Below are 24,546 nucleotides of genomic sequence, written 5' to 3'. Positions count from 1 at the left end.
CAGAGGTGACTGGCCCAAAGGAATTAAATCAAACTACATAATGTTCTCTAATATTTCTGTATTACAACTTTTATTTACATCTTACAAGAGCGCTTAAACAAAAGCGGCACTCAAAATGAGTTTTTTATAAAAATTTTGGCTGAAGGTGTTCAACGCTGTTCGATTCTCGACTAAGGCACACTTATATCGTCTGCAGTAATTACATTACTTAATTTCAAGTTTGTTAATGAATAATTTTAGTAAATAGGAAGCTCATTACACTATTTCCATAGACAAAATAAGGCTGGCCACACAACTTTTTTTAAATTGAAAGAAAGTGCTTATATGATTCGCGTCAACTCATACTCAAATAAACATTACTGTATTATGGAATATGTTTTTTTACGTTATATGGTCCTGCTTTCCTTTCTATCGGCTCAGGTTTATTAAATTGGATTTTGAATAATAACATTAACTTGAGAAAATTTATTTAACCATATTTCTCAGCATAATTGTCTATGGTATTTTTTAAAAATTAGGTACTACATACTACAATCTAACTTATAACAGAATGATCACATAAGCTCCTGGGCTCATAGCGCCTGATGACGTCACATGAACTACAACTAATTCCATAAATAGTAGTCTTAATCAAATAAAACATTTAAAATTCTTATCTAATGCAACAAATCGCTTCGAGCGAAAATAATAACAACACAAAAAATATTACCGTTTGGCACTAAATCACACATAGACAATTTTTTTTTTCATTTGGGCCTTGGGCCTTGTACAATCTTCATATTTTTTATTGAGCATCGTAATTTAGTCTATGAAAATGATAAGTATTGGTAAGTTTAAAATTTAACAATTTGTCGGCTATTCGAGTTAATAATGCAACTTTTCAAATGCAAATTCTGAAACAATGGCACTATTACGACAAAAAATAAATGACACTTGCTTTTTATAGTCACTGGACGGTAACATTTTTTTACCCTTGGACCCGAAATTTTTCTTTCGTTCATCACATAAATGGCTTAACTTAAATTAAAAGACAATACTTTTATGGTAATAGAAATATATAATTATACAATATAGAATAAACGAGTCATTGAAAAGTCATCCGATTGGAGTGTCGCTGCCAACTTTAAGAAGTTTATCACAGCCCGATGATGTGCGCTTTTTTAAATGAAGATTAAAATGTATAGAATTTAAACCTAGTTACCAGACGTCCTATTCAATTATACGATCTTTGAATCTGCAAATATTTTTTTTTTAAATAAATTTATGCACTTACATTTTAATAGAAGACAAAAGGAAATAGTAAAATATCTTAAACAAATATATACAACTATTTTATTCCTCGCCCACTATAAAAGATCTCCAATCGGATTTCTAACGCTAAACAAACAAAATTACACAACCATAATGAAATGAAACATGACTCATTTAAAAATTTAATCGCATTAAAAAAAACCTTATTTTACTTTCAAAAATGTTAACTGCCAGATATTATGTTCGTAAAGCGTTACAAACTTTTTAATGCTCGTTATTGGGCCGTTTCCGCCAGATTTTGATTCTTTGCCGCCTTTTTCTCGATTTTGGCGGCCTTCTTGTCGGCTGCCTTTTTGGCGATCGCTTCGTCTTGTGCAGGATTGTCCCATTCTTGCCTTTGGCCCGAACCGAAGATATTGTAGAAAGTTGCACAGAAGATGTAGACACCGCCAGCGATGTAGAATACTATTCTCCACTGTGCTTGCGTAGGCTGTAAAAAAACATCGAATAAAATTCTGGAATTTTGGGTAATTTTTTATTGGAATGGGCAAATGCGTCATCAATTTGACAAGAGTTGTGTGAATAATTACTAGCTATATTATATTTTCGGGCTTCATAATAACGTAATGGCTTCAAGTGATCGATGATATTTGCTCTCACTCTCATTTTCAAGTGTCATCTTAGTTACATCCTCGGCCATCGTTCTACTCCGACTTTTCTCTATACTCTTTTTCCGGGCATTGGCATCCTCAGTTTCGAGTTCATTGGCATATTATCTTCAACAGCATAAATTTGGCCTTTTTCAGCCTATTTCCTTCTATCTGAGACTGTCGAAGGCAGCATTTGTTCCTCAGATTATCACCAGTACCAGCTTAGGCGACTATCTTACATGCATCTGGTATGTTACGGACATGAAACAACTCAAACCCACGCGGTCTCTTCGCGAAAAGAAGAATGAGATTTCCTGTTAAGAGTAGAGATAAAAGATTTCTATATTTAAAGGTTTAGTACTGACCCTTCCCTCGATGATGTATCCGGCCACGATGGGCGCTAAGAGCCCCGTGAGGTTGGCGAGGCAGTTTGTGAACGACATCAGGATGCCGGCGAAACGCGGCGACAGGTCCAAGTGGTTCACCTAAACAATATAAAGTTTTATTTATTGTGTTAAATTAATAACTTGAAATGAGACTGACCGCAGTCAAACTGTGAAAACAGTTTTGCGGAATATTGTTTTAAGTTCATAATGAATATTGTGAATAAAAAAAATAAATAAAAAATAAAAGTCAAACATGTCAAAAATTTGAACTTTGAACACTGGTAACATGTAGGTATAAAACTACAAATTTATTTATGTAGACGCCGCTTGCCTTGTCGCTTTTACACGCGAATTTTAAGGGACATTTCAAACATCATTTAGTAATTCTAATAAATCTTTTGATTTGACAACATTAGTTGACGTCAAATAAATTACTTAAAACTTAGTTCCGAAACGTCAGTGCAGAAGAAGCGGTAACAAACTGCACTGCAGCATTTTCTATAATAACGTCAACTTCACAGTTAACTCTGGTTGAAACTACTGTTTATTGAAGAACTTGGTTTGGTATTAAGTAGTAGGAAGATTGAAAAGAGAAGGCGAAATCTATGATGAGCGCACGCAATCTATTTGACATTATTAACTGTCCGACATATTTATAAATGTCACACACTATAAAATAGGACTAACTACGCCAACTCTCCCGTGTACCTAAGTGGTAAGGAAAGAGGTGACTTTCGCAATCGCAATAAACTAAATATGTATGAACATTGTCAACTCATTAGGAATACCAGCTATTTCAAGTGTCTTTTATAAGCGTATTCGTATCTGTTACCTACCTTGAAACCAGAGTATATACCGCCGTTGAGTCCGACACCGATGGCCAGAATGGCGACGGTGGCGGCGGGGTTGCAGCCAGTGTTGGCGGCTATAAACAGACCAATCGCAGGGCCGTATTCACCTGGAAAATAAAGTCACGTGCCTTGCATTAGCAATAGATACATTTATTTTAAAAAAATAATCCCCAAAAACACATGAAGTTTAATTGTCCGTTCAGTACATTTGTGTTTATTTAAAAAATAAAAGCGTAGTAAAAAGAAGAGCAATTTATAATAGTCAATGCTATTGTTATTATTGTTTCTCATGTCAATTTGATATCCCACCGCTGCCACCAAGATATCCCTCTTCTGTCTTCATGTTTTAGACTACATAATATGGAGGTCGAATATCAAAGAATTCATACTATCATGTCTATTTCCCGTCAGAGTAGCTATAGGTATTATTACAGATCTATATGCTCTGTTCTTCACTTTCCATGCATTCTACAAACTAATCAATATCAATGAAATTTAGTTTCAATAGTTTAATCTCTCACCGATACTGTTGATGATCTTCCTGACTTGGGTGTGGTTCAATCTGCCGCTGGACAGCATCCAGTCAGCCACCACGGAGATGAACATGGAGAAGAGCCACATGCACAGGTAAGGGAGGGCAGAGACGAAGCCGTTCTGTAAACACAATTAAAATATATTATTTATTTTTATGTCCATGAAAAAGAACAGGGAGGGGCATTAACACAAAATTGTAGTACAAAGGTGCTACGTAGGTACTTATTTCAATAGGAATCTATTCCAATAGAACCGTGAGAGGTGAAACGAATATTGATTCTTTAAGATTAAAGTTCTCGTATATCTTGCATTTAGATGGGTCCGTACAAGGTCCGTTCTAATATCAATCCTCTTTCGTCAATCTTTCTGAACTATCCTAATAACTAATTAACCTGTCAATAGATCTGTACTCATCCATTTCTTTTTATTAACCCTAATGCCATTAATTTTATCCTCCCTTTTTTGTTAACTGCATCCGTCTTGACCCTTGCCATTGAAATGCCATTTTTAAGTAAAGGTGATGAATGAGAACTAAGTTTTACAAATGGTGACCCACTTGTGAAATTTTCTTGCTTCTACCACCAAAGCTAATTATCTAACATTGGCCAATTCGCCACATTACCAGAGCAAACTAACTCAATATATCAGGACACGCAACGTGATTCAATCATCCAATTGACTCGGAATGAACTATGACCCTGGACACGATTACGAGCTCGAATGTTCTGTACCTACGCTTGAGAATTTAGGACTTTCACACGTTGTTTTAGTGTTTAAGGTCGAGGAGGTCGTGAAATCAAAATCAACCTTTTTAATTTGTTTAGTTTTGATTAGATTTTCTCAAGTCGTTTATTCTTAGTTTTTTCTATGTTGGCCAATAAGTTTGCTATTAGCAGAACCAACAGTTTACGTTACGTAGGTACAGTCAACGGCATATTAAGTAAGCCTGCATGACGCGGTAATAGAAGAATGGGTAGGTTGATATGCTCTCTTGAATTTATATAGATAAGGTTTATTCCTCTCATACCGTTGAGTGATCTACAACTAATAAGATCGTCTGAACATATGGCGATGGGCTAGCTACCTGTCACTATTTTAATCTCGATTCTACCATTCAGCCAAACAGCTGAACGTGGCCTATCAGTCTTAAAAAGACTGCTGGCTCTGTCTACCCCGCAAGGGATTTAGACGTGATTTTATGTATGAAGGTATGCATGTGTGTTTACTTACATCCTTGATAGAGAAATGCAGCACTTGTCTCATAAAGGTAGGAAGCTCAGTCATCAGCGTCTCGTACCCGTAGTTCTGTCCCATGTGCGCCAACATGATCGCCCAGAATGGCATCGACGTGAGGATCTTGCTCCATGGGATCGGTGGTGACTGAAATTTTATTTTAAATGTCACAAGTGGAAGAAGGAAGAGAACTGTTTTATCATTAGGGCAACACGAATATAAAGAAATTTAAAAATCTCTGCGAGTTAAGAGCTCATCCATTAATATTTCTTGAGGCTGACATAATAAAACTCAGACCTAGTGTTTGAACTCTCAACAAAAAGCATGAAAGAAGAAATACCTTAATTTAACAGGACTCATAATAATTGAGTTATACATTGCTTCTTTAAAAGAAGGTGGCTCAATGATAATCTAAATAAAAATATTATTTTTTAGATTTTTATTTATTAAAAATCTAAAAAATAATAGAGAACAATCATTCAAGTAGTTTCATTCGTATTGGTAGCAACCACAAACATGAGTAAAACTACAACAGAAACAATACTCAATTCTAATAATATGTAGGTACTATTGTCTTGTTACTGTGTAAATTTCTATGCAATAAAGAAACAAACAATTCAATACTTACACTCGACCCAGCGTTGCCCCACAGCGAGCTGAGGATATACTTCTTCTCAGTCTCCTTTATACTCTTGCACTGCTCTGGATCCTCGGAGACGAAGAACAGGAAGGCCAAGCACCAGACAGTGCCGATGAGACCGAACACGTAGAAGATGGACGGCCAGCCGCCAGAGAAACCATAGGCGGAGAGGAGACCAGATAGAGGCATGGAGATTACCGTGCCGAATTGGGCTCCTGCGGAAAGAAAAGAAATCGTCAATCCGTGTCATATTTGTAATTGTTCACAAAAATATGAGGTGTAGCTCGTATCGTAAGTAGTATTTTTTTATTGGAATCTGAACTTTCGTGAGATTCAAACATTGGTTCCGCTAAAAGTTATACTTTTCCCTATAGCACAGGCTCACGCTTGCGAAGGTAGATAATCATCATTACTGTTCTGGTGTAAGTTTCATTTAATCTTCTGAACACTTAAAGTCCAATTTTCCCAATTTCACCTAAGTACCGTCGTAAAATTTACTATTAATTTTCAAACATTGTTGATACTCATGATGATTACTGATAATTTAAAATCTCGATGCAATAATTGCTATTGATTCTAACCGGCATATACAGCTGCTCCCATCCGACTCCTCTCGTTGGGCGGGATCCATTTGGCCAGCATAGCGTGAGAGCACGGTACTATAGGACCCTGCAAACAAACAACTGTTTTACTTAGGCATTTCTATTATCTTCACTATTCTGGCATCTATTTCTTCTACATTGCTATTGAAAGTTCTAACTAACAATGACTCAAGTTATATATTACCTCTCCTAATCCCTGTATGAACCGGACTAGGATGAGCCACTCGACGCCGGCCTCAGCGGCGACCGGCACCAGCAGACCAAACACTGAGTTGACCAGCATACCAACCCCTAGGAACAGGCGGGCTCCGTATCTGAAAGGAGGTTCTCATGAATTTGCTGCAGGGGGATAGGGTAAAGATGATCTTACACAAGTAGATGATGAAATTAAGTAAGTAAATTATTGTATTGTTTTTTTATAGAAATGCAATGAGTTGGCGGCTGATAGAAAGCAGATTACAATGAGTTAATGAAGAGAAAAGGAGAAGATAAAATTATGTAAGCTATCGTTATGTTCTCATTAAAACGAAATGTTTTTGCTGCTACTACTTCTAAGGTACCTAATAATGACCTCAAATAGTTAATGCAAACTATTGTATTTCTTATTGCAACGAAAATTAATTCGCTGCTAAATAACGGAGGTAATTATGACCTTACGCATGCTAAAATTGGTTAGATTGGGCCTCTAAGTCCTACTCCTAATATTAAACAATCTTCAGCGGAGCTAGTAAAGTTTGAAACCTAAAGCTGTAAATATATAAAGCCCAACGCTATAATGACGGAGATAATCAAGAGTTTATACAACGACCACAAACAACAGTCAATAAAATACGACACGACCAGAAAGCTATCGTAAAATGAGGAACGTTGATTACGTTAATATTTTTATGTGACTATAACAACATATCTTGGAAGATGGATAGAGATGTGTTATCCGCGTAATAGGTATACTTATACGATATGTCACGATGATTTAAGTACCTTCCTAGCTACACAAGTATGCAAAATAATACATGTATGCAATATATTGTTGCTATGATTTGCGGAAGACATGTAAAATTATGTACAAGTATGCACTTAGATCTATTAATAATAATAAAATCACGTCTATACCTTGCGGGGTACACTTTTTATGTGAAGTAAAGTTTCTTTATCGTCTATCCAACTTGCTTCATATTATTAATCTTATCCACGTGACCAATACCTGCCCTTTTCACGTGTGTCTTAAATCTTTTTTACCGAGTATTGACTTTACTAGGCATAAAGGGTTCCAGATTCACGACCGTAACAATTGCCCCTTGGACTTACAACATACATAATACTAGTCATATATTTAATATACAATTAATACATATATATATATATATAAAATCACGACTCTCTCCCGGAGGGGTAGGCGAAATTAAATTATTGTAGGTACAACAATTAATCCTAGTAAAGTTAAGTAGTTTAGTAGCTTTCAACGTGCCACACGAACAGAACACAACTTTAGCTTCGTGCTTTCTGCAATGGCCACAAAATATTTTATCAAATCGCATATAATCTGATTTGTCGGTGTCAAGTGTCGGTATTAAACCGTTGAACGTCATGGTGACGTCATATCTGCCTACTCGAGTGTACCGACAAAGGAAATTTTGCTCATTCTCCCTGCTTAATATAAGTACTACATTAGTAGTGCAGCCGTTAAAATTTACTCTTCTAATATGTATAAGGCCCTCTTAGGCGTATGTATAAAACATACTGCGCTGCAGAAAAATTCAGTAAAATCTTTTCAATTGACCTGTTCTACTTGCCTGAGCAGAAAGGAAACATTAATAAAAATCCATTAGTGTCATAAAAAAAGTGACGAGTTTTGAAGCATATAACTGTGAATGCAATAAGAGATAACTGCACAACGGAAAATATATAATGAGGCAGGAAATTGCGAAATTTTTGAACATTTGAGTTTGAGATCGTTGATGATAGTATTATCATAATAGATAAACCACCAAAGCAGATAGAGTTAAAATCATTATATACTGCATCAACAGGAACCAGAGCTTGAAGAGGGACCAAAATCCAAGTTCAAGATCATCAGACGATAAAACCAATGACGCTGATAAACGTTACAAAGCATCAATTTCTTAGACAAAGTACTTGAATGTACATACAATCCTTCATAATCAATTTGTCTAATACAAACACAATTAAATTCAAATAACTTAGCCGCCACGTCATCGTGACGAAAAATGTGAAAGTTGATGGAGATGAAAATATGTAAAACCACTTAAACAAGTAGACTGTTGAAGAGTATGTGCCTATAAAAATGGGAATTTAATATAGCAAAATCACCTAACAACATGATAGATTCATTAAAGAGGCAATGAGTACGTAAACACTCAATTTTCATGTTGTACCACAAATCACAATAAATGTGACACTTTCGGCACTAATTATACCTGCCTCTACGTCTGACCTTAGCCTAAATGATCAGCATCCTCGAATCTATTATAAGAATCCGGTAAGGAGTGGGTGTGAGCAGTGGATGCATGTCACTTCCGAAATAATCTCTAGCGTCGAGATCGCGTGTTATACTTTAGTTCCTGTTTTGCGTTGATTAGATCTACATAAAATTGCTTTTTATGTGAACAGTGATGGATTATTTAATGGTCTTCTTACGACTTCTTATGACATATAAGACTGATTGAGGAAAGAACAAGTCAGCGAAATAGGAGTCAGATCTGAATTAGAAGCAACGAAAAGTAGGGACACTAAATTGATGAGAGAGAAAAACAAGAGACTTTATCTCTCTCATCACTTTGTGATTTCTATTTTCTCATACATAGCAGTAATTATTCTACGCCTTACATAGTTATCGCTTTCCCCAATATAATGATTTAGAAAATTTAGCAATTAATGAAGTGAAAAATACAAACAACTAAAACTTAATTTAAAAATCTAATAAGCAACTGACCTTTTAGAGAGAATTCCAAAGGGGATCTGAGTGAGGACGTATCCATAGAAAAATGATGACAGAATATAACCCTGTAATGTCGAAGTCCAGACGAACTGGCCGTCTTGCGATGCTGCCGACTGCAACAAAATAAATGTTTGCTTAAAATCAAGTTGGCGAGACTAAAATTGACTGTTACCTACAGTGTTTAGTGTCATAGTGCATATTAGTGCATGTAATTTATGTTCGTGACAAAAAGCAGTTTACCTATACTTATATCATTGTTTTTCAGAGAAAGGGGAAAAATATATAAACAGGACAAACCGACTGTTACTGTTACTATTGCCATTAATGGCCAGTTCTGAAATATTTCTAACCTAATATCATTCAAACATCTGTTTATCCTCCTTTTGACTTGTCAATTCTCGGTGGACCATGTGTGCGTCATCAAGAAACTTACGCTGGTATTATTCCCATCGACGTTCCCGCACTCCGTGTCTATGTGCTCCGCTATAACCGGGAGCGCCGAGTGGTTCACCATGGCGACTATTGCCACCGACATGTTGGTCCTCATGATGTAGGCGTTCGCCATCCCAAGGAACAGCATGAAGGTGACGAAGTGCCGCGTACCGAGGCCACCTGGTGGACAAAAAAACTTAAGTAAGTAAATGCTTTAGTGCCGTGCGGTTCCCGACACCAATACAAAAAAGAATAGGACCACTCCCATCTCTTTCCCATGGATGTCGTAAAAGGTGACTAAGGGATAGGCTTATAAAATTGCGATCCTTTTTTTAGGCGATGGGCTAGCAACCTGTCTACTATTTGGATCTCAATTCCATCATTAAGCCGAGCAGCTGAACGTGGCCATTCAGTTTTTTCGGGACTATTGGCTGTCTACCCCGTAAGGGATATAGACTTGACTATATGTATGTATGTATGTAAATGCTTTATTGCTCACTAAAGGAGTACATTACAAATATAAAACAGTAGTACAGTACAAAGGTGGGCTTATTCTTAAGTGGGATCTCTTCCAGCCAACCTGACAATAAGAGCATAAACGTACTTTTAATACCTATATTTTACAAAAAAAAATCCGTCCAAAACATAATACACGAGTCAATGGACTGAAAACGGGATAAAGTGGAGAGAAATGTCCGAAGGCGAAGGTCCTGGGACTCGAAGCATTGCGTCGGACGCACGAAAACCGGGAACACTCAAAGATAAGCTCAAGGGTGAGGCTCATATTTCACTACTACCTACTAAGATAGATAAGTAGGATAAAAAGACAGGAAAATGGTCCAACGCTAATAAAAAAGCGCTTTCGAAAGGTGCATGTGAGATTAGGGATATCATGCTTTGCCAAACTCTTCTCATTTAAAACGCAGAACGCGACCACTCAAGTTAATCATGACAGGAAATTTGGTCCACAACCTAACCTACGACAAAAATAAAACCGGACGTGAAAAGCCACTAGTCTTATTTGTAACTTTCTATGCTTAAAAGTTATACGTGTATATCATTAACGTTATCTCAAACTTGGCAATGAAAAGCGCGTGGAACGCCAAAACGTCAATTTTGTATTCGCGTGAAATGCTGAACCAAAATTATTTACCAGAAATCGTACACCTACGAGTTATCTAATTACTGTAAGTACAGAAACGCACATTTATCACAACATTAGACCTTCATTAAAATTTAGATTTTGTATCCTCTGATTTCAAAGTCATAAACCAATTAGCTGCCAGCACTGAGTATTGGTGTTTCAAGCTAGCTTAAAGCTTGTTTAATCGTTTGGATGGCTCTAAATTCTTAACTACCTTCGTTAAGTTATTGGTTACTAAGATTTGAAAAGTTTGAGGATTTTACCCGTATGGTTCCACTATTTCAAAATGCAAGCAAATGTAGGTGAAATTGCAACCCCATTTTGTCATAGGTAGATTATTTGAACGATTTTCAATTTGGAATGGTTCTTCTGAAAACTTCTGTTAGCTGAACGACTGTAGATGCATCTTTATTTATGGAACTGCTTGTAGGCAAAGGGATAGTAAAACTGTTTTAGAATAGATTAATTGTTTATGAGGCTTCTATCGCTATCGAAAGTTACAAAAACTATATATTTTTTTTAAATACCATGAAAGAGTGGTCGGAACGGTCACGTGCATTCGCTCTTGGCCAGGTTCAATTCTGTGACACGTGCTAAACGACGTCATTGTTTATTATAGTTAATTTGTATAGTGAGGTAGGTGACGATTGATAGCTATTATTTAGTCATTTGTGTTTTGACGTGCGTTACTTACATAACATTAAGTAGTTTGGGTAAATTGTTAATACTGACATCAAAATCATTTTTTTGTTTCTCCAATGTTTTAAACAGACATGAAAGTTGTAATTCGAAAATTAACGAAAGAACTTGGCAGTTATTTCGGTTATAATCTATGCTAGTGTAACAGATCTGATAATATTTCCCAATACAAGTCTTTGCGACAAGTTAGAACTAATTATTTATTTTTTCTACCGCATCACTCATTCGAGTAAGAATATTATGTACTGTACATTATACATTATTAAAGATACGATTGATATAAGTCTTTTATATTTTTGCCAAGTAAGCGGACTAGCAAGTACCGCATTTGCAAATCAAATCATCAACCGACGAGTAAGGGAAAAGTTATTAATAGCAATTTTTGACATGCTGCAATTAAATACGTATATCACAACCTGAATGCAGTAGGTAGTAACTACCTGTATTTATAATTCTTGCTATCCCGACTTCTACGTAAAAACCTTGTTTAATAACACAAAATCGTCAATCGAAATAAATACGTAGGTTCCATTTTTTGCCGGAGAACTCCTAGTAGAAAAAGTGCTAAGAAATTCAGACAGATCTAAAAATAAACTAATGCGTACAAAAGTCATCAAATATTAGAGGCGGCAAAACTGTAAATTAGCAGCATGTGCCTCGTTCATGATATTTTAAAACGATACAGTTTCCGATGACATATGATAGTATAAAATTTTAAGGAGAAAAGTTTTACAAAAGTATACAATTGTATCAAAGTTCAACTTAGAGTAAGTGTACAAGTAAGTTTAAATGGTGTGTTAAATCTTAAATCGACCCGGTTTGACTCTCCCTAGAGACGAGCGAGTGTCTACCTTTGCCCACATACTATAGTGAAAAAGCTGAGAATTATGGTACCGTTTAATTGTAAGAAAAATTGGATTAACAACTAAAAAGGAGATCTTATGAAAATAATCCATGGCAATTTAACCTTACATATATTACCAAAATTTTTCTTCATATACCTATAAATATGAAGTGTGTGATGTTTCCACGTGTTAAAAGTATAAATAAACGATACTTTTGTATCAAAGAAAATGTGCGCCGACGCGTCTGATGACGTTCCATTGTTGTGTAACTGTAAGTGGGCGAGGAGTCTACTTAATGTCTACAACGACAAGACGGAAAGGAATATCGCAAGTCATAAATTAGTTAACTCCTTCTTTTATATTTTCATTATTTTATAAACCTTCAACTTTAAAGTATGTGGTCTAATTTGGTGCCCTACCTCACATGGACATGGCTTGTGTCTGCCTTTGATAACGCCCTTAAAAAGTCTGACTGAGTAAGTACATTAAGTGAAACAAAATATTGTTTGACCCGTCCCGTCTGATCAATTCAGTTCGGATGATAATCCAAGCCAATGATAAATAAATCTTTACCTTTGATGTCAATTGAAAATTTAACAGAAATCAATTTAAATCTGCTATTATTCCTTGAAATTTAAATAATAATGCCTGCCTCCGGGAAATAGGCATGATATTATGTCACGCATATCTAAATCACCTAAACTAAGTGGTAACTTTTGAAGTATTAGATAGTATGAGTTAAGACGTTTCCCTATAAATCGCACACTCGAATTCGCAACTAATTAAATGTTAGCGTATAATCATGTTCTGGTGTTAGCACGTACGTTCAGAGAAGCCTTAAAATTGTAATAAGAAGACCCATGTCGCAGTTGCCTTGTTGCCCTTAATTATGGAAATACCTAGTGGTTATATTACTAACCAATGACTTATTTGGGTCTTTTCTATATATGTTTCATCGTTATGATGTGAATCCAAAGATTTTACATACCTAGGCACAAACTATAAACAAAAAACATTCCATAGTACCTATATCTTTATGACCAAATTCAAAAATAGGTCTGTATATATGTATGTGTGTACGAGTATATGTCAGTATATCTATATGTATATATGCGCATGACTATATTAAACTTTTGCTACAATTTGGATACATTTAAAAAGATTCAATTTTTAACCAGAGAGATGACGCATTTTTATGACGAAAATAGTGCGAAATATCTGACTGATCAATTAGAATTACAAAATTGTGTTAACAAACTCGCTATTAGAAGTTTAACGTTATGGCCATAAAATAAAGGTTTCGGTAACTAAAGGTACATTAACTTTATAAAAAAAATTATACATACACATAATCACGTTTATGTCCTTTGCGGGGTAGACAGAGACAACAGTTTTGAAAAGACTGATAGGCCACGTTCAGCTGTTTGGCTTAAAGATAGAATTGAGATTCAAATAGTGACAAGAGGCTAGCCCGTCGCCTAAAAGAAGTACTAACCCAAGTTTATAAATCCAAATAAAATATCTTTATAAATTATATATCTCAAAAAAAAACTAAAATCGAAAACTTTTATAAGTGTAGATACGATTACATAGATCATGTTTCTACATTTCTTGTGAACGGTGAACAAAAACAGGATCATGTTCAGACCGTATGACAATCACAATAAAACTATTGTGTACCTCCGACCTTGCACTTGTGTTTATTGTGTCGTTTCCGGAAAATGTCATGCTTTTTCATCATCGGGGTGCCCCATCATTTTCTAATCAACGTTTTTGTGTTTATGAGTTATCAACGTATAATTTGAACCAATTTGTCTCTTAGTATCACCAAAATGATTGAACGATACAATGGGAAATTGGAGGGTTGTTGCTTTCGATAGTGATTAATGGTGAACGTTTTCCTGTATAGACTGAAATTACTTTTATGCATGGAAAAAAAATACTTAGAGGACCAAAAATGCAACCTTGAGGTATACCACTTTCATAAGTACTTTTTTTTCTTAAAAATAGTAATTTTGATTAAACGACATAAGTGTCAGTCAATTCAATAGGTACCTATGTCTGTAGTCCATGTCATAGTGTATTGGATTTTCTATGAAGTAAGTATCCCCGTCGTGTCCTGCTTTATTCCGATGACGTCACTGGGGAAATTGGAGCACTATACTTACGCGGCAACTAAACTGCCATTACAGACAAGATTAATATGAACAGTGAATTAAAGAGTGTTTCTATTATCGGAGCCTCCTGGCAATCTTCAGATTAAAAGGGGTCTCCAACACTTAAGTACTAAGTTAAACATAAGATAATTATTGTCTTTAAGAAAATAACTTCTCAAATAGTGTATCATCTTTTTGTTTTGATTTCAAATCTTCTCTTAATCTGCAAACATTATTCCTAACCAAAGCTTGCTCTGATAACATTAAAGTGCATGAAGGTTCAGACTCACCGCTGCTGCTCGCCGGCCGCTGGTCTTCCAACCCTGGCTGTTCCCAGACAAGCACGTGCGCACCGCGCGATTTCGACACCATTTTGCGAGACAAATGCGAAAAGAATCCTTGAATTGGGCGAAAAACGTCCGTCACGTAGCTACGTAACGTTACTTAGTGAAGCAACTGACGGGTTGTTGTTTAGGGGAGGCATCGCGAGGGTTGTGTGCTGAAGTCTGAGGAGAAGCCGACTGAGAGACGTCGGGTTGGCGCGTGGTCGCGTCTGTAAATATAGGCGGGCGAAGGAGGGGCCTGGGGGAGACGCGGCGGCGCACGCGTTTGGAGCATGCTATGACGTGAGCCAGTTTTTACTACTGAAACTGAAGTTTGTGTAGGATATAATACCGGCTATGATTAATGCTGACTGGCATGGCCTTGATCTTATGGTTATTCAGGTTTGTGATGTGACTTAGTTGTAAGAGGCTATAGCGCCCCATTTGAACTAAATAAATATATGTGTACGTACGTATCAAAGCTTAGCCACCTACAAAAACTGCTTTGGTATTAACCAAGACACATTAGGTAGTAGGAAGGTAGTAGGTACTACGAATTCAGTCGTAATTTCCAATCCATTCCATCTATCTACTAACACAGGAAAGCGGTGTAATATTGTTCTACTTAGATAATGTCTTATTTAGTTAGTCAGGATAATGAGTTGGAGTATTGAGTTGATGTTGCCAACCAATTATAGCTCTAGCTAGTTTCAAATTAAAACTCAAAACTTGTTTTCAAAACACTAAGTCTCCTCTGAAAACTGTACCAACAATTTAACGAGACATCAATGTCCTTTATAAAAGTGAGTTTCTAACAAAGGAAGGAAATTTAAAAAAAATGCTACACTATAGTAATGATAGTAGATTTAGATACCAAAATTGAAACATATAAAAGATAAAAAGATTTACCTATGGTTAAAATAAAACTGGGTTGCTGACACTGGTACCACCACACATTGAGTGGCCAATAAGTTCAATGTCCTATTCATAGAAGTCCTACCTAGTTTTTACGAGTAGTTTTTGTACGAATACGTAGGTAACATATATACGTGGGTAACTTTATCATTAATCACATCTAAGACATTGAATACCGAAATCAAGCACGACTCATTTTTTTATAAGTAGGTACCTACCGACCTATTTATTTTAACTTTATCAATAGGCATTTTGACTATTTTTCTATTTAAAATTTCTCCTAATGCTCCCCTGTCATGAACAGGTACATACAATGCAATATGTTGATTAAAATTTTCTAGCAATTTTCCTTTTTCAAGTTAAGTTTTCTAATAATATAATTTTCAGCTTTCAAAACATTCCACTTCATAATTTAGTACCACTAACGTCATCTATCAACGATTCATTGTACTAAAGAGCGTCGTAAAAAATAGCTAATTTATTTCAGTCGTAGTTTCACAATTTTCAGGTAGATGGAGGCACACGTTCTTTAAGCGTAAAATAGAAAAAAACACAGCCTTAGTATAATGACATACCTAGGTACCTAAGCTAACTACTTGCAGTATGTACATAAATGACAACTGAATAAATAAACAGTATTTAATTTAATATAGTTCATTCATATTCATTCATGTATATATTCACGTCTATACCCCTGTCGGAGTAGACAGAGCCAAAAGCCTTGAAGAGACTGATAGGCCACGCTCAGCTGTTTGGCTTTATGAAATAGAGACAGGTCGCTAGCCCATCGCCTAAAAAAGGATCCCAAGTTTGTAAGCCTATCCCTTAGTCGCCTTTTACGAGATCCATGGGAAAGAGATGGAGTGGTCCTATTCTTTTTTGTATTGGTACCGGGAACCACACGGCACAAGAATTATATATACGGGACAAATTACACTGATTGAGTTAGCCTCGAAGTAAGTTGGAGAGCAACCTGTCACTATTTGAATCTCAATTCTATCATTAAGCCAAATAGCTGAACGTGGCCATTCAGTCTTTTCAAGACTGTTGGCTCTGTCTACCCCGCAAGGGATATAGACGTGACCAAATGTATGTAGGTATGTATATAATTCTTTCATTGGTCCACACATCTGAACGTGACCAATGTCTACCTTGTAAGTGATCTATGTATATATGTCTGTATTATTTTTGACATGGCGACCGTGTTAGGTGTGGGCTCGACAATCCACCGCATCCTGCGCACAACAAGACGATATGTGGGGCGGCGGCGTGGTTATTCAATCGAGCGCACGTTACAAACATACATACACACACGTCCATTGTTCGCGACATGTGGGTGAGGTCGGTACTGGTGTTCAAATTGACCAATTTGTACACTACTTAGTACTTTGACTGGAAGGAATCCCATTGGGGATAAGTCCGCCATTGTACATATTCTTCTTAATCCAATAACTGCTTTGTAATTTGTTATATTTATTTTTATGTGCAATAAAGAGTTTACAAACAAACAAACTAGTGGCCGGCCATGGATCCGCCTGTGGTATATATATAGCCACCTACAGATAATGTAGGTACTAAAGTATCTAAGTGCCGCCGTATGGTTCCCGGCACCAATACAAAAAAGAATTTTTCATACCCCTTAGTGATAAGGGTTGTCCATCCTTAACATTTTTTTAACTGGAAATTACTTAAAAAAAATTACATGGCAAAACAACGTTTGCCGGGACAGCTAGTATACAATTTTATAACAAGACATACAATCACGTCTACTTATATCCCTTGCGGGGATTTATATTTCCCTTTATTTTATTTATTGACCTCTTTATTATTTTAGTATAATTATATATCATGTTTTTATTCCGTACGGGGGTAGACAGAACCAAAAAATACCTTCGAGTCTCAGTCCTTTTAGTGTATATAGTGATCGATATAAAAGAAGTCTCTTTAAAATTTAATTTAACATGTAAAAAGATGAACGTGGGTAAAGCGAAAGAAAATTGCAGGTTATGTCAAAAAAATGAGGTAGAAATTTATGTATAAACAGATTTAATGCAGAGAAAATTTGCCCTTATTTATTTTAGGTTAAACTAACTGTGCCCGCGGCTTCGTCCGCGTGGAATAGTTATTTTGGGCATCATTGAAGCCCTCAATAATTTTCTCCGCTTTTTTCACATATTCCATTATTTCTTTGCTCCTTATAGTTGCGGTGTGATGTTATATTGCCTAAAGCCTTCCTCGATAAATGGTATATTCAACACAAAAATAATTTTTAACTCGAACCAGTAGTTCCTGAGATTAACGCGTTCAAACAAACAAACTCTTTAGATTTATAATATTAGTATAGATATGAACAGTGTAATTTTTCTCTGCAGCCTACAATTACTCTATAATATGATGACGAAACATCTAACTTACCAATAGTCACAACACACGTGTAGGTACCTACAGTGTAACCTAGACCTAATAGTTACACGATTATCCCTGCTCGGAATGGAAATGCACGTGCCACCATAGATTGGTCGTTTAAAATCAATGGTTTTCGCTACACTACATAAAATTACTGCTTGACGTTTTTTATGACCTCACCGTTTTACCTTTGCCAAGCGAAAGAAAATTATTAAAAACCACAAATAACGAAAAATGCTGTACAGTAAGGGAAAAACACATACATACAAATCATGTCTCTATCTCTTGCGGGGTAGAGAGAGCCAACAGTCTTGAAAAGACTGCAAGGCCACGTTCACGGAGGTCAGAGGTCACCACTCTCAGTGTCTCCCCAAATGATCCACAGTCCACAGGAGCTTGGGTGAGTCAGATTTTTCAAGAGAGCGACTCCCGTCTGACCTCCGCAACCTTTGCAAGTGAACCTAGCCCGTATTGGGTCGATCATGATTACTCATCCAGTTGCCTGAATGTGTAGATTTCCTCATGATGTTTTCCCTGGCCTGGTATTCAAGCTAATGTATATAACTTCGAAAATAGTCATTGGTACGGAGTGAGATTCAAACCTGTACCTTTTGCGCCGGGCACCTTACCGATTCGCGGTGACGCTCAGTTCAGAGCCAATTTACTTAATTATAAAAAAGAGAGTAAGTACTTACAATTTTAATTTCCCGGAAAAACGCAAATCCGTTAACGTAAACGTTTTGGCATACAGCCATAGGAAATAAATGAGTATTAAAATAATTCACAATAAGTAGATTGGTTAGCACGCGATATGTGAATGAACCTTTGGTATGATTGACTGAAATTGTTAGAAGGATTTGAGGTAGGTACATGCAGAACTTTAATTACAAAAAAAAAACATTTAGGTATATAATAACTCTTATTTCTACTTTATAAGAAAGACCACGGAAAAAATATTTTGAATATGTACCTACAAATGTCAGTGATTTTACTGAATAAAAAAGCGTGCTGTACATAGGTATTAGTTTATTTACTAACTGATGCTCCGATGCGTTGGGGGAAAAACAAAGGGAGGAATCGTGTACCTACATTCAGGCAACTGTAGTTATCGCGCGATAAAAACTTCATCGCGCGTGTCATGCTACGGTGCAAAGGTGGGTTTAATTCTCTAACTGGATGACGTCAGTGCATATATTCACTGACACTTTTTATAAAATAATTTTATTTTCATGCTAATTACAGAGAGATCACGCGCCTGATTTATTGGCAATTAACTATCACATTTCATGATTTCGTGTTTATTGTTTATTTGTTTTGCGATCAAAGGTTCCTTCCCTGTCATTCTTGATAGGAAATTTCTGTAATGAGATAATTAAATTTTGAACAGTCGCAAAGAACTATCACTGACCCGGCTCTGCTTGACACGGCAACAACTTTTCAATATACTAGTTTTTTATTTTAATTTCTAAATACTTTAAAATATGTTTCTAATAAACAGTTAATGCTTTTTAATCTGGCTTATAAATCGCGTGTGTAGAAGTGTCGAATACCTTTATATATTGGTTTTTAAAATATAACAAAATCAATTTAAAAGTCATTTATTTATTTCATAACGATTTACTATTTCTTGTACCTGTGTAAATTTCTGTGCAATAAACAATTATACAAACAAACAATTTAACTTTCCATGACTTTACAATTCAAGATTAGGTATATTTTAGTAATCAATGACTGGTTTTAAAAAATATTTGTTATTGTCGTACACAGACGATGTATATGTAATGAAATTGTCATAATTCAGACTTGGACTGATGTAATAAACGTATACCCAAAGAGTTCAAATCACTACGTTTCAAGTGTTAGGAGTTCCATATAAAAATTGTACTTTGCACCAGGCTTTTATACCGACAGCGAGTAAAGGAATAAGTAATAAATACAAGTTTGGACGTCATATCCTGAACATTCAGCCACTCCATACATTGTCGGAATAAATGAAGTTTATTGCTTATTGTAAGTAGTCACAGTCTGGGAAGAACCGTAGTGAAGATCATTTGTCTGAACTTGAGTTCTCAATCAAGTTATTTTTATTTTACGTCGCCTTAGCAGACCGATGTACCTAATTGGTTTTTGTCACAAATTGTCAATCTATACTAATATTATAAAGCTGAAGAGTTTGTTTGTTTGAACGCGCTAAGCTCAGGAACTACTGGTTCGAATTGCAAAATTCTTTTTGTGTTGAATAGACCATTTATTGAGGAAGGCTTTAGGCTATATAACATCAGGCTTCAACTATTAGGAGCGAAGAAATAATGGAAAATGTGAAAAAAAAACCGGGGTAAATTATTCACCATTGAGGGCTTCAATTATGCCTAAAATAACTATTCCACGCGGACGAAGTCGCGGGCACAGCTAGTACTATATATTCTATATTATAAATCGCTTGCGTGGTAGACAGAGCCAACAGTTTTAAACATACTGAAAGTCCACGTTCAGCTGTATGGCTTTATAATGGAATTGAGATCCGAATAGTGACAGGTTGCTAGCCCATCGACTACAAGTTTATTAGCCTTTCTCTTAGTCGCCTTTTACGATATCCATAAGAAAGATATATACCTAGTGTCTTATGCTCAAGTTCCGGTAACCACACGGTAAACAATCATCTTATGTTTAACTAGCTTCCGCCCGCGACTCCGTCCGCGCGGATGTCGGTTTTCGCGTGGACGGTTTATTTCTCCATTTTGAGAAAATCTGACAATGACATCTTTTTACGGCGCTGAATCCACTGCAGGTAACACAACGTGTGTTCGCGGTTTTACAGAACAACGTTTATGGATAAAACTGAAAAATCAAGATTTTTTTACGTATTTTTCCAGGATAAAAAGTATCCCAGTTTATGCCCAGGATAATAAGGTATAATTATACCAAGTTTCATCGAAATCGAACCGTTAGTTTTCACGTGATGCCTGAACATACAGACAGACAAAAAACTTTTAATCACATATTTGTGTTTGATATCGATCCAGTATACCTATATATGCTATTTATTTTTTCAATATTTTCAATGTACAGAATTGACCCTTCTACAGATTTATTATATGTATAGATGAAGCTATATGATACCGTACCTAATAGGTAAGCTGCAAATCCTTTTTATGTAAGTAGGGTAGGTATGTGTGCTCTGACATTTTAATAATGGCATTAAAACTTGCGGTACACTCGGAACAATAGACAGGGGGGCATGATCGATACATTCTAGGACAACTGTACCGTTCGGAACACAGACATGTATCTTGCTAGACCCCACCAGTCTCGGGCTTAGGTATATTTACTTAAGAACCTAGGTAGATATAACGTATAAAATCGCGTGGCAATATGGTATTCTCTTTTCGAAATTTTCACTCTTTGTATATTTTCGGTGCCGTTTTCATTTAACTGAAGCATAAAAACGTGAATTGTGTATTTTAAATCTACAACAGTAGATATTGGTCTATATAAGGAAATTTGCCTAAATCTGCCCTGTCAATTTTGTACTATTAGCAGATAAAATCTTGACACGCTTGAAATTTCCAACAGATTAGTGTACTTACTAGCCGTATCTAGCTAAATAGTATGTCTGTGGTTCAGTCAGATAATAACGGGCATATATGAATCGGTACCTACATAATTTAATCGATTGTTTTGTATCGAACCTTGACAATTTATTATAAACGAGAAATTGATTATGTTCGATAAATCTTCCACTTCATTTAATGGGAAGTCTAGAATATTTTTGCATTAAGTACCTATAGTTGGTACTGAATAAATTATAAATGATGAATTATTGATGTTTTAAGTTCTTTATAGTACTTATTAGGTACGATTACCTACTACTTGGCGAATTTCACATTCAGGCAAATTAATGTATAACCATGATGATCTAATTATGGGTTAAGTTCCCCTGCATAAGCTGCTCAGCAGTCGCTTCGTTTAAAATCCTAACTCGTCCAATCCGGTCAACACAATCATAGTCAAAAAGGCGCACACCAGAATCCTCTCGACGCCAGGAGGAAGACCTACTTATAAATAAAATAAAAGTAACTAACTATTGAAAGCAATTTTTCAAATTTTGTATCGTATAGTTAGTTTGTTGCCCTGTTACAAACTTCTTCTCCCCGTAGCGTGCAGAAATAACTATACAAAATAATAATTATTAGGATTTGATTACTTTTACGCGGTCTTATCATGAGATCTGAACACGCGACCTCAGTTGAAACACCTTGGACCTTACTCCAATTAGCGAAACAGTTCTAAATATCAGCCAACGCTCGAATTGAAGATTGGTTTGCTATGTGGTTATAACTTCGATATTAAGTAACTATGAAAATACAGATCATGATCTTAATAATTGCTTCTTTAAAGGTTGTTTAAATTATATCTAAGGCTTTTTCGACACTACATTGGAAATGCTTAAGATATTAATTGATACGCTCATGCAGAATTATAGGCAACTATTAATTTATATCGCCTATAGCGAAATATCACGTTAATTTCCATTCCCGCGGGAATTTTTGGGAACCCGTGCACTCAGAGAGTCCACCATTAGATCACAAAATGGAGTTTTATTTAATTAGATTTCTGGATAAACATAATATAAGGATTCTACTGACCGTTTTCCTAATTTCGGCTGGCTTTTTGTCTAGAATTTGCTCCAGGACAATGATTTAAAGAAGGTTCACGATGGAAAATACAGTGAGCGTGTTTGTCTGAGAGCCGATAAGCCGGCCGGCTTTTGGCCCCGAGGATGGGATAAATTTTTGCAGGAAAAAAATATGTATTATTCCAAAAAAAAATGATTATATTGTAGGAACTGAACGCTGCAATCCTATTTATTTAATTAGACTAGACCGAACGCGGTCTGTTATTATTGTTTTACTCGTTTTGTTTCTCAATAACAATTGGTGGTAAGAAACAATTAAGTCGGCGGTTAGACGAGATGAGGATTCAAGGCTACATATTTTAAAACTCAAAAAGTATTTTAACCATAGTTCTGGGGAAGAAAGAGCCGTGTGGTTCCCGGCACCTATACAAAAAAAGAATAGGACCACTCCATCTCTTTCGCATGAATGTCGTTAAAGGCGACTAAGGGATAAGCTTACAAACTTGGGATTATTTTTTAGGCGATGGGTTGACAACCTGTCAGTATTTGAATATCAATTCTATCATTAAGCTAAATAGCTGAACGTGGCCATGCAGTCTTTTCAAGATTGTTGGCTCTGTCTACGTCTAAGTCTAATTTCCGCCGTAGGTGTGGTTTTAAGAAAGGGTTTGAGATTCAAATAGTGACAGGTTGCGTTGCGTATGCGCATCACTAAAAAGTGGAATCCCAAGTTTATTAACCTTTCCCTTGATTAACCTTTACGATCTGCACGGGAAGAGAAGCAGTTGTGTACCTATTTGAAATATTCTTTATTATCTTTGTTTCTAATAACACTACAATAAATCACACACTGGTCAGTTCAGTTCCTCCAAAGAACAAAGCTACTTTCACCCTAGAAGGTTCTTGGGACACCTTCATGCTACAAATTTGATAAATTAAACAAAAGAACAGGGTTTGTAATAATAGCAAAAACAACAAATATTTAATTAAATGACGACTTAAATTGTTACAATAACAAAAGAAAAGAAAACATAGCTGGTATAAATATATGAGTGGACTGAAAGTCACACCTAAGTAAACAAAATAAGCATAATATAATATAGGTACAGCAATTTCTTGCTAAAAACATACACTAGTTAGTCAATTTGATGATAAGACAAAAAAAACAAATAACACAAGCCCAAAGCCGGGACAATCAAAGAGTCAAAATATCTTATCGAAATTGAGAATCATTAACAAAATATTGACTTATACATATTTTCAAATAGCACAAGTTTGCACAAGTATAGGTAAGTGCACATACAATATGCTTTGGTGTTTCGTCAGTTTTACTAGAAAATTGAGACAAAATAATGAAATTACATAGGTGTAAGAAATTTTAGTACCTACATTAAACTACGTGCAATAGTGATTTCTAGAAAATAATTGTTCAATTACATAAAAGTACCTACTAATTCTTACTCTATAATTACAGGCCGAGATCTATTAAATTTATAATATATTAAATTCGGTAACTGTTAAGATATAGATATATGTAGTTACTTATTAGTCATTACATGTACACAGAAAACATAATACTTACCTATAGCTATGACAAATTCAAGAAGCATTTTTCAAAGGTTCTACATATTTCTAAAGTTGAAACAAATATCTACTTCGCCATGGCGGATTAAAATATTAGAAAAAGTCACGTTTCAAAATGTTTACAGGTAGGTATAAATTAAATGAGTTTATGCGCGTGCGCATAATATTCTGACTTAAATCATAAGATTTATACGTTTTGTTTGTACAAATCTTACCTTATCTCAATTGTAATGTAACTAATTTGTGTTATAATTTATTCCGCTCCGATAAATTTTAAACAAATGAAAATTTAAAAAAAAT

General features: G+C 35.6%; 1 protein-coding gene across 2 annotated transcripts in view; it reads right to left on the bottom strand.

Moving 5' to 3' along the window:
- Positions 1-41: 41 nt before the first annotated feature.
- Positions 42-24,546, bottom strand: part of LOC106139015 (putative inorganic phosphate cotransporter) — a 45,902-nt gene continuing 21,397 nt past the window's right edge. Inside the window, exons 1-11 of one of the 2 annotated variants that reach the window (XM_013340347.2) lie at positions 14,673-14,908; positions 9,540-9,718; positions 9,101-9,219; positions 6,332-6,461; positions 6,127-6,214; positions 5,534-5,760; positions 4,903-5,052; positions 3,660-3,792; positions 3,124-3,245; positions 2,267-2,386; positions 42-1,741 (exon numbers count right to left, since the gene is read on the bottom strand). In XM_013340347.2, coding sequence (XP_013195801.1) covers positions 1,526-1,741; positions 2,267-2,386; positions 3,124-3,245; positions 3,660-3,792; positions 4,903-5,052; positions 5,534-5,760; positions 6,127-6,214; positions 6,332-6,461; positions 9,101-9,219; positions 9,540-9,718; positions 14,673-14,754 — 1,566 coding nt within the window. In that variant the 5' untranslated portion in view covers positions 14,755-14,908 and the 3' untranslated portion in view covers positions 42-1,525. Of the gene's footprint in view, positions 1,742-2,266; positions 2,387-3,123; positions 3,246-3,659; positions 3,793-4,902; positions 5,053-5,533; positions 5,761-6,126; positions 6,215-6,331; positions 6,462-9,100; positions 9,220-9,539; positions 9,719-14,672; positions 14,909-24,546 lie in introns of those variants that run through there. The other variant, XM_013340348.2, reaches the window with a different exon arrangement.

Source organism: Amyelois transitella, chromosome 13, assembly GCF_032362555.1.
Source record: "Amyelois transitella isolate CPQ chromosome 13, ilAmyTran1.1, whole genome shotgun sequence".
Taxonomy (NCBI): Eukaryota; Metazoa; Arthropoda; class Insecta; order Lepidoptera; family Pyralidae; genus Amyelois; species Amyelois transitella.
The sequence above is the reverse complement of the archived record's forward strand: the minus strand, read 5'-3'. Positions and strand labels throughout refer to the sequence as shown.